Genomic DNA, 11,678 nt, shown 5'->3' with positions numbered 1-11,678 from the left:
ATTAGCTAGGCCTCGATTGCTCATAGAATATCATTTGTGGCCCACACATTATTAGAATTAACAAGGTATTAAGTTTGTGGCTAGATATTTGATGCCATGTTTGAGCGACACAATCTAACTGCGCTGGAGGCGACAGAGAATAAACTGAAGCTATGATTGATTGTTGACAAACCAGCTCAGAGAAGTCCAATACTACTAATCACTTATAACTTGGTTAAGTTGAACTAACGAGTCGCTAACTACTCATTAAACCACACCACTGACTTATCAGTTGAACAGATTGCTTCAAACAATTCGTGCAGGTTAGCTAACTAGCTGCTAACTTAGCCTTGTTGCAGCCTTAACTCTAGAAATGCTAGTTATAATTATTATTCTTCTCTCAAAGTGCAGCTATTTAATGTCTTCTAAACTTCAAAACGTGAAAGCAAAGCAACCTATGGTCATTGTCGTGCTGCGTGATGTTAAATGATACGCGATGCCTTACAACAACGAACTTGGCTCATTTGAAAGCTGTTCAAAGTTAGAATTGTAAAATGGTAGTGGCAATGAGATATTGTTGTTGAATCAGTACCTAGAATTGATTCTTTTGCCATGTGATGAATTCGATTCTGATCCAGGCAAGATTGTTTGAAAACCTTTTCTTCGATATTCGTCCTGTTCAGTTTAATTACATGCAAATGTCCGATGAAATCTATCCCATCGAAACCCTATGCAAACCATTAAATGTTTCAACATGACCTTTCCATTGCGGTGGCTAAATGACGGGAAAAAGTCGCTCTGAAATATTGAAGAGCACGAATGGCTAAGTTTTTTTTGAAAAAAGTGATCTTGGAAAGAAAAATGGCGCATTTATGGTTCCCGAAATGCGCCCACTCACACACACATTAATTAATGTGCGTATATTACGTAAAAAAGGCATCACTTGGTTTGTTACCAAACCAAATATGGTGGAGGGGCTCACGGACAAAATATTGCGAACAAACTAACGGAGATACCGATAATCTTGGGCGAAGAAAAAAAAATAATAACGGTCCCGAAACTTATTGGAATGAGGAAAAGTTTTTTTAAATTTTTAAATACCGGCTTTTACATTAGCAGTTAGCTAATCAGCGGAAAAATTTGCAGCTATAGTTTCTATTTGCCATGTTTTGAAGTTTGAAAGACAATTGGAACTGATTAATTTAGTGCAGTTAATGTGCAGTAAAGGACGAAGAGAACATATTTTGGTTTAGTTACGTTAAATTAATTTTGTACTATTGTTTGCATCTAGCTTAGTTGAGCGAGTAATTTGTTCCAGAATATTCCAACTGAATCTTCTTTTGTAATACCTACCCTAAATTGGTGCAGATATTTTTCCTCAATTTTGTACGCCTGATTTACCTCCATAGTCGCAACATTATCCTTTTTCGCCGGATGAATCAGCATAAAGTTTTACTTATGGCGAATTATGTAACTTTAAAAGTTAGCATTGAAATTTTTTTCGAGGGAAAAAAAAATTTGTAGTTTTGAATAATCTTCAAATCTACCAAAAAAATTTGGGTCTTGTGCTCTCATTTGGTTGAAGCATGAAAAATTTTGCAGATTGAAGACTTAAATCTTGCTAATTTAGCTCTCTGAGTGATAAGTTGATATTAGATAAATTAGTTGCTCCCGAAACTTTTTCAATGACCGCAACGTAGTTAGTTCTTCGATCAAACACTGATAGAAAACCCGATGTTTCTTAAACTATTTAAGCTAAATCAGTGATGTTAAGCACTGCTTGGCAAGCATCTACATTTTCGGTTCATTGCAGGTACGTACGCCATAAGTTAACGGGGTCAGAATGCCATATCCGCACGGTATTTTGAAGTAAGACTTGCAATTATAGATTTGCTCAGCGCAAAAGTAGCAAAAATTTGATTCCTTATTTAGCGAGAAGACTAGTGTTATCAAAGTGGATCAGTAGATCTCAATGACGTGCATTGAGAGTACGCTGAACCTGGAAAAATCTGTTCTTCAGGGGCTTATCCGTAAGGCGACGCTTTCCAATGGTGGTCATAATACGTGCTTGAAACTGCAAACAATCCATTTCATAGGCCTCCCAGAAGCAGGGCGTTGGGTTGGTTAGACGTCTCTTGAACCTTGATTTGAAATATTTCTAGGCGATTGTATCGATGCCATCATGAAGCTCTTCTGTTTTTTGCTCACGGATATCCAGTACCTGGCATTTTTCATATTTCAAGCGATCGGCTGACTTTTCCCAACTTAGTGCTTTTATAATCTCTTCATAAGTGCGACGCTGCTCTAGCCAGTATCTGAAGAACGAACTGTTCTTGACTCAACAGAAAAGAAAACCTCAATCTTTGAAAAATGCGGAATCGTTGAGTACATCGTTTTAGCTTCCACCAAAAGCGTGAACATTTTTGAATTGCGGAAACGTAATGCTAGAATTGTCCTTCAGGTGACATTCGAGCCCTGACATTTGCCATTGAGTCACAAGAGCATTTTGTCAAAGACCTGAGACGGATCTTAGTTTTAGATGCCTGCTGCTAGTACCTCAACTCACAACTTTTTGTATGCCGCTTGAGTAACCGCAATTGATATCTGTATTTGGACAGTTTTATTGTTTGCTCTTGTTGTCGAATGCGCAAGTGATAAAAACTTTTTTTACTCTAATATTTGGTACCCTGCACGGCATTATTCTTCATCAAAGTATTACTTTAATGTCCATCCGCTTAACGAGGTTTTAGTTACGAACGTCTTCCCTCGACTATTTTTGTCGAAAGTGACCTTTGCTCTCTCTATTGATAATGTCAATTTGAGGATAGCTCAATTTTTCAGTTTTGAGAAACAATCCGTAAGTCATCAAGTTGAAATATCTAAGACTTTAGAGAAATTGGTCAGCTGTTTCTAGATCTGACTTCTCATCTGAATTCTGATATTTCAGGTCTACAAATCAATTCAATTTTTTTTTCAGGCAATCTGCTGCCTTTTTTTCTCCAGACAAATCTGGTTCATTTTAGTTTGCTGGGCTAACTAGAAAATGGTTTTTTAAACAGCTCTTGTGCAACCAAATCACAAAGATTTTCTGAAGCTTCTCATCTCATTGGTTGTGTAAATTTTGGCAACCGAAAGAGAATTTAGAAGCAGCGGAAAAGATTCCGTTTGTTTGGCAAAAAACATGCGAGTATTTTTTAAAATTTACTACGTCAGAAACAAAACTTAATCGAATTTTATAGTTTATCTGAAGTTGTTTCTGAGAGAATTGAATACATCAAATTAAACAGTGACGTCATTTCTTACTGTCCTACAACGTACTGAGGTGCTATCCTATACCTATATCGTTTAAATACTCGATAATAACACCCTATATTTATAGTTTACATGTAAATTACCTGAATTCGAAGTCTTTTAGATGGAATGATGAAAAAGTTGCGACTATGTATCTTGTCCTATTGGTTTAAATACCACCCTTGAAGTTTTCTTCGTACCCCAAAGCCCTTCATTCCTTACCCCTCCCCCCCCCCCCCCCCTCGCGCATTCCTCCTCGCCTCTCCTCCTCTTTTGTTGGCCTTCTCTCTCTGTCTTTCTCTGCTTTAAGTTTTCTAAAAATAAATCGCTTCTGCTCGATGCAATGCAATGCGCTCTAATGACTGATATGATTGATGTTATATGATATAGTGAATGTTGTCTTGTTTTTAATTTTTCCATGTCTTGCATCAATTGTCAGCGAAACCAGCAAATCAACAGGCATTAGTTTTGATACTTGTGTTATTATGCGAATAAAAGCAGTACTTGCGTGTTATACAATACAAATAAATCTAAAATGTTGTTGTAAATTTGGGCAATATCTCTTGTTGCAACTACTATCAGAAATTTATGAAAGTTCTCTTTGGTCTCTTAACTCTCTTTCCAGATTACCTCAAGCAGAATCTCTGTTTCTAGAAGCAACACAAGTTCGAGTTGTACCTGAGTTGAGACCAGATGGTTATCTTATTAAACCTTACAATAGTCATAGTTATCTTGTACGATTATGACTGACGAATGGTTATCATGGAAGGTTCATGTGAGATCTTACACGTTAAATGATTGACAAGGGCAACGTTTAATTGTTAATTTTAGATTTTCCCGAAACCGTACGCTGAAAGAAATAGAAAGGAAGGTGTTCATGGTTGTATGTCCTTCGGGTCCCGATTGCATAGAGGTGTTATCAGATTAATTCAATGGGCTAAATTTTTTTAATTGCTCTCAAACGAAGTTTTGGGGAGGCTAACTGAGGGTAACTTTGGGACGAGGGAAGATCTATGTGATTTATTTGATGCTGAGGGAAGATCTGACGTGGTTCTTGTTAACAAAGAGTGAGATTGACAAAGAAGCTTTGAACGAGAAGCTCATGTGAATGAAATAACCAATCAGTTGTTGAAAAAGTTTTATTTCAATGCTTCTATGGTACAAAATACTCAAGAAAAAGGGGGAGTAAAAGTGTCAATTATTTGCATCTAACAATTTTACGTCGTTCTTCAGTATACTTAGATTTTACAAAATTTGAGAGAAGAAACGAAACTTACAGCTTCCTGGTTTATTCTCCTTCATTGGACTATGCTTGTACTTTATCTGCCATGAGCAGGCTCGATGAGACGTCTCCTATCATATAAATACCGAAATAAATTTAAAACGAATAAAAAAATCTATGATAGTTCAGTTTTGTACCACTTTTTCTGTTGTTCTATTGTACCATTCAGCCATTGAACTTAAAAGTATTGTTTTCAATTAGTGATTGCTTATTGCATTGGGACACGAATGGATTAATAGTGTTTGCTCTATAATTTTTTTGACTTAATTTAAAGGAATGAAAATCAACAGAACTTTACTCCCTAAATTTTTTTCGAACTAAGAATTTGATACCCAACTTTTCTGGACCCTCTAATATTCTTTTGCTCTTGACAAGCAGTTACTCGAAGATTTTTATACAGCCGTCAAAACCGTCGATTTGTTCGATATTACCCCAAAATTTATGACCAGCCGTTGAGATGGTGAGGCCGTTATACTAGATTGTGAGGCCGATTGTTTGAACCAAAAATCAGTAAAGTAGCTTAGGTAAGGCTCGATCAAAAAATCTTAGTTTTTTTCCTGCAAGAATATGACCACCCATACTTTAAACGTCAAAATATTTTAACTTCTTTGCTTTAGTTTTTTCCCTACCTTCGTAGGCTTTCGAAACATACAAAAGACGTGTGATTTAATGTTCTTTACTACTCAGTTTTTGAAGTGAATTTTTTCCTGCAGTAACCTAACAATAATTAGGTTTTGAAAAATTTCCAACTTAATTAATAGCCATTACCTATCGGAGGGCATATTTGTACAGCGCTGAGCTATAAGGCACTTGACTGTCTGCTCATTTTACAAAGTGAAAGTTACTCAATTTGATCTCCACTTCGCTTTCGAGTTCTGTTATTGGTCAAACTTGTGTCAAGTTTGCTTTTGTCGGTTCCTCCACAATCTACAAACATACAACACCGGCTAAATTCCGTCTCGCATCCCAGATTAAAGCTTTATCAATTTTCTTTGCTCCTCTTTGATGGGATTTAATCTTTGATCTGAGATAATTTTAGTCTTTTAGCCCTTGGTGCGTCTGGGCTTATATAGAATTGACAAGATAGTTTGATTTTGGCAACATCATTGACAAGAACTGCCATTTCATAACTAATTGAAGAGTTTCTTCGGTGAGTTCGTTCTGCTTTTCTAGTTTTTGTCAAAATTGATCATGCATCGTTGTTTTAAGTGCCTGCTGGTTGAATTCTCTGACATAGAAAATGGCTTTGATCATTTTAGTAAAAGGTCAAAATTTTGGTAATCTTCCGTCACAAAAATATGGCGGCCGGTGTATCTCTTGGAGTAGTTTATATTGTATAACAAAAAAGCATCAATGTTAATTGCACATGTGTTATTAATAGCCGCGAAGCGATAGTGGCTATTATTGGGGACATCGTGATTTTTTACCATCCAAGAATTGGATTGTATTGGTGCTGTCTCTTTTTACAATTCAAAGAATTTGAATTGTATTGGGCGCTGTCTTTTTAAATTCAAAGAATTTGAATTGTATTGGGGCGCTGTCTTTTCTGTCTTAAGATCTGTTCACACATTTTCATGATTTTCGAAGTCAAATTGGAGTAGTGATTTTGGTCACGCCGAAACAGGAAGTGGAGCGAAAAAGCGAGTGGTTTTGGGGTGTGAAATTTTTTCGCTCTAATTTTAATGTAGAGTGAGAAAACGGTGTTTGCACAAAAATTCGCTTTCTCGCTAGTGGTTTTTTGTTCATATGGGGCAATTTCATTTTGATGTTTACTGTTTTTTCGATTTTTTGGATCGGATTTTTTTTTTCTAAATGGTTTTCCAAATCAATTCATAGTTCATTCTAGGCCTAGTTTTTTGTTTGAACAAAATTTCCATTTCTCGCTAGTGGTTTTTAACTCACATGCAGCATTTTGACTTCGATTTTCTGTTTTTTTTATTCTGATTTTCTTCGAAATAGTTTTCCCAATTCACTCATAGTCCGTTTTAGGATTAGTTTTTTTGTTTAGTCAATAAAAATTCTTTGATTTGGACGTCAGGATTTGTCCTGCTGTTTTTTTTATTTTTGTAAGATGTTTTCACACCATTTTTTCATGACTTGAGCTTTGAAATCGGGATAAACAGGTATAGCTCAGCGGGAATCGAGTTTCATTAGAGGCTCTTAGCCTAGTTAAGCAGTCCTTCAAGTGCTTAGAGCGGTGAAACTACTGGAAAGGCCGTATTTCATGGTTAAGAGTTCATTTTTAGGAGTTTCTGATCCCTAAAAGATTCAATTTTTTCGCGTTTTTTATGCTGCCATCTTTTTTTGCTGGACCAATCATACTAAACTTAAAAATTTGATAAATTTCTTTTGCAAGAGTTAATTTTCTTTATGGCCATTTTAAGAGCTATTTCTTTTGGTACTCAACATAAACACGCATAGCAAATTCATACTAATTTTTTCAGTTTTTTACGATTTTCGAAAATTTTTCCTTTTTTACAGCCCCAGGTATCAAGGAATTTCCTCCTGAGTTTGATAATAGGTTGCTGCATTGTTTCTAGTGGAAATGGAATGGAATAGCTTTAATCATTTTAACATCACGAATTTTGGCATTTTTTTAAATAAAAACTTGAAATTTTTCGAATTTTTTTCACAATTATTGTAGGAAGCCAAGACACCTCCCATAGGGTTTGATAATAGGTTACTGAAAAAGTTTTATTGGCCATGGAATGGTTTTCAACATTTTATTATCAAAAATTTTATCAATTTTTTTCAAAATTGTTTGTCGTTTTTTATGTTTCTTGAACCTCAAGGGCCAAGGAGCCTCCTCTAGGCTTTGGTAATAGGCTAATGCATAGCTTCTAGTGGCAATGATATACTTTTCAAATTTTTATTATCACGAATTTTGTCAGTTTTGTTAAAACTGTCAATTTTTCAAGTTTTGAAAATCTTTCACCAGCGAATGTTTGGGGCACCATGGGCCCAGGAATCTCCTCTAAGATTTGATAATAAGTTACTTCTTAGTTGCTAGAGGCAATGGATTGGTTATCAATGTTTTAATAACACGAGTTTTAGCAACTTTTTGATAAATTTTGAAATTTTTTTCATTTTCTGAAAACTAGTATCATGTTCAAAGTATGTTCTTTATGATCCATTGAAAATTTTTAAGGTTTCAAATAGAGATACTGGATATTCTCAGAAAACAATGAAATGGTTCTGAAGATGTTAATATCACGAATTTTGGCAAGACTTTGTTAAAATTTGCAATTGTTTTCTTATTTTGAAATATGTCATTTTTTGAGTTTAACGATCTTTACTGGCCAACGAAATTTTTTTACGTCTTTTATATGACATACATGACAGAACTCTAGAGGCAAAAAAGGTTCTAAACATTTGTTTTTGTGAAATAAAGAAACTTCATTTAAATTTTGCACTCAGTTTTGTCATTTTTCGAGTTTATCTACCTTTAGTGGATAATAAGTCTCTTTCGAGTCTTTTGCGTGAGGTAAAGAGTATATTGAATTGTATCGTATTTGACCTTCAGGGTAAAAGCTTCAATAGTTGTAGCAATGATTATTTTGTTTAGTTTGTTTGATTTTTTTAGTTTCTCAACTTTTGAGATTCTTTTTTGGCTTGGATTGTTTATTGATCTGCTGGTCAGGTGCATAAGTTCTAAAATTTTTATTCAATTCTTTGGATTGTATGTCAAGAATTGTCCTATGTTTTTCTTAATTTCGTCATCTCCATCGAGTAATCTTGCTGGCATTGACTTTTTCATTTTCAGTGACTCTTACTGCTTTGCATTTAGTATTTGTGTGCGTGACGTCGTTTGTTCTGCTTTTATGTCAATTGCGTGACTTACCTCACTCAAAAAAATGACTTCTGAACTCACGTAATGAATTTTAATTTTTATGAACATATACTAGTTAAAGATCGATAGTGTGTATTTAAGTAGTGCCAAAGTTATGCCCTACTTCTTGAGTATTAGAGTCTTGGGTTTTTGATTTTGAATATTAATATTGAAAAAGCGTTTGTGTCTCATAAAAATGACAGTCCGAATATAACCCAAAAAGTCTCTTGTTCTATTAAAGGACTGGTGGTCAATCTGTCTATCTTATTTTTTTAGTTATTTCAGTTCCATGGAAGGCCTACAAGCGTCTATCGCAGCTATTTTCCGGCAATCTGCCGGCTATTTTAAATTACTTTGGTCCCGAGCCGGGATGTTCTTAGCAATTTTGAAAGCGACACGAGTCGATGCTGAAATTAAAACCGACTTAATGACAATTATTTTTAAACTTTGTAACAGATGCAGAACTTAATTAACTCATGGATCCGACGTTTTATATGAGAAACAAGAAGAGTCGGAAAAAGGCACACGGTTTCAGGCCGTCAGAAAAAAATTGGAGTTAATACTGTTTTTATTGACAGATTTGCATCTTCAGTTACGAACTAAACATAATGCTCCTGATTAAAGGCCCCAGGAGCATTGTTTTTTTCTGATGAAGACTTTTTGAAGTGAAATTATCATTTTGTTTGCAAATAGTATTGTCCGGTTGTCGTCTTGTGGCCTTCAATTTTATCCATTGATATCTTATCGCAAGACAAAGAAAAATTATGAAAGAAAATTTGGAACATAAAAATGATTTTAAAATTCAAATTGGATAACTTTGAATGCCAATTTTTGGGTCTTTCTCATTATAACTCCTATGCCATGGCGCTCGTATAAGTATAGCCCACAAATTACCCTAAAATTACCATAATTAGAATTCTAATGTCGTGGCAAATACAATGGAGAAAACCCCCAAGGTAAATATGGATGAGAGTCGATTAAAATGATTGTGCTCAAGGAGCAAAAATTTTATCAAATATATAAAAAAAACTAACAGACTTAAAAGATTGTTGTTGATTCAGGTAACATTTCGAGATAGTTGATTCAAGTCCCCTTAGCCGAAAGTATTTGCAAATAAAAGCCTGGCTGACCGAGTTATTTACATTTTTGTTATCATAAGCCTGATCGCAATTTAAATTTTAGAAAACGAGAGTTCATTTGTCATTTTGCACTTTGAGCGAGCTGACAATGTTCCAATTTCTCCTGCCAATTTTTGCCCTGTCAATGACCACTGGGACTGCAGTGTCAGATTTGAGTTTGAGTTTGCGGAACCAAGATTCTCTCGTTGTGAAACTGGGAGAGCAAATGCACGTCGTTCATATTGACATCAATGCTCCAGGTTATGAAACAGTGGATGACTTGAAGAAGGCGTTCTGGTTTTTCTTGTTCATAGAGCCCTCAGATGGCAGCGGTCTATTATCGTTCGAGTTGGAGAATAACAATAGGCGAAATATTACCTTAGTTACGAAAGAGGATACCCGGGAAACGAAAGGTTGCACCAAGGGTGGAAATAAAGGAGAGTACACGTTGGTTGTCAAGTTCAACAAAGTTGACAACAGATCTTTCGGTTGGTACATGGCCTGCGTATGTGACAGAAGCACAAATGCGACCGAAGAGAATGAACGTGGAAGTGGTTGCCAGAGGCTAACATTCACAGTGGAGAATGAACGAGAAGGGTCAGATGAAGATTGACTGATATAAGTTTTTTTTATCTATACTCCATGAACCGAACCAATACCAATAATTATAGTTTAAAAAATTTTTGTTTGATTCTTTTATTATGTCTCAGAAGCATTGACTGCATTTATTTGATTGAACTTTGGTTTAAAATTTTATTAATTGATTTGCTATTTGGTGAAACTTATCAAAAACTCTACTTGATTATCTCATGAATGGAATAATAATTAATCTCTATTTTGACTTCGACTGACTAATTGTGATTTCGAATTTGTTGATTGATTGATTTGATTTGGTGAAAATTTAAAAAATGTATATGTTTCTCTTGAAAAATTTCTTGACTAAGCATTTAGGACTCCAATTTTACTTATCTTCTCTCACTACAAGATGCATTTAAACGTGTTTGGTCTCAATTGCTTATTGTTGAACCGACCATACCATATACAGTTCCTCTCTTTTGTATCTGCAGTGATCTACTACTTAACATGCTTGGAATTTGATCAATTTTTTTTGTGTTAATGGCTCGTAAGCTAACACAAATTTGAAACGTTTTCATTCAATAAAAGAAGCGAGTAGAGTTTGTATTGAAGAAATACTTTGGATTTTTATTTTAAAAAAAGTGAAAATTGTATTGCAGGGTGAAGAAGGGGTGTTGTTTGAAAATTTGAAGCAAGAGAAAAAGGAAGAAAGAGGAATAACAAGATTTGGTGTGGGGATTGTTTTCTTTTAAAAAAATAGTTGTGATGATAAATTCATACATTAAAATAAAAGTAAATATAATGAGTAAAAAATTATTCTAAAACAAAGTCAAGTGCAAACGATATTAAAAAACAGATATTCAAGAGACGAAAAAACAAAAGGATAACAAAGATATAATTTTCACGGTTTTTTTGCTATCGTTTTTACTATTCTAAATTTTCGTTTTTTGTACTTCAACAGGCATTTGTACTTTTTGAAATTTTCGATTTAAGAGAAAGATCGAACAAAAGTAAAAAAAAACATAAATTTTTGTGAATTTCTGTGGGAACTTACTCTAAATATAAATCGCGTAGGTCATTTAAGAATTCATTAATAAAATCTCACTGAGTTGGTCAAATATTGGATAATTGAAACAACAAAAATCTAGATTTTTCAAAAAAGGGGAAAATCTGTTTTTTTTCCTATTGATTTCCCGATTTTTCAGTTGCCCTTCTAATTTAAGCTCTCAACTGACTTAAGATTGAATGTTTTTTTCAGTTAACTGAAAATTTGAAAATCATTTATATTTTTTCCATTAAGAAATATGTAACTAAATTCAATATATTTTTTGAACAGTAGAAAATCACAACTTTAGTGTTAATATTTGCTCAAATGCACGCTATACCTTGTAACTTTGCCTTGTGTGTTTGGAAGGGTATAATTTGACTTTAAAATTTTTGATTTGGTTCTCTAGGGGTCATTCAAATATAAAACAAGAAAAATAACCTGTTGAGAGGATTAAATTCTTTTTCTACGATTTTTCAACATACTTCTTATACTTAAATGCACCTCAATCCTTGCGCTGTTGATCTGGTCTCACATGGATTAGCATTCCATTTGTTC

The 11,678-nt window shown here is 34.4% G+C and overlaps 1 protein-coding gene across 2 annotated transcripts; it reads left to right on the top strand.

The window, feature by feature from the left end:
• Positions 1-224: 224 nt before the first annotated feature.
• On the top strand, positions 225-10,417 carry LOC142353745 (uncharacterized). 2 transcript variants are annotated; one of them, XM_075406092.1, is made up of 2 exons: positions 225-302; positions 9,564-10,417. In XM_075406092.1, the coding sequence occupies exon 2, from the start codon at positions 9,609-9,611 to the stop codon at positions 10,110-10,112; it is 504 nt and encodes a 167-aa protein (XP_075262207.1). In that variant the 5' UTR covers positions 225-302; positions 9,564-9,608; the 3' UTR covers positions 10,113-10,417. The 2 variants fall into 2 exon arrangements, with proteins under 2 accessions (XP_075262207.1, XP_075262206.1); XM_075406091.1 differs by lacking the exon at positions 225-302 and adding an exon at positions 5,548-5,702.
• Positions 10,418-11,678: the final 1,261 nt, after the last annotated feature.

The sequence above is a fragment of the Convolutriloba macropyga genome, chromosome 14 (assembly GCF_964194025.1).
Source record: "Convolutriloba macropyga chromosome 14, txConMacr16.3, whole genome shotgun sequence".
Taxonomy (NCBI): Eukaryota; Metazoa; Xenacoelomorpha; order Acoela; family Convolutidae; genus Convolutriloba; species Convolutriloba macropyga.
Note: the sequence above shows the minus strand (reverse complement) of the source record. Positions and strands in the feature narration are given on the sequence as shown.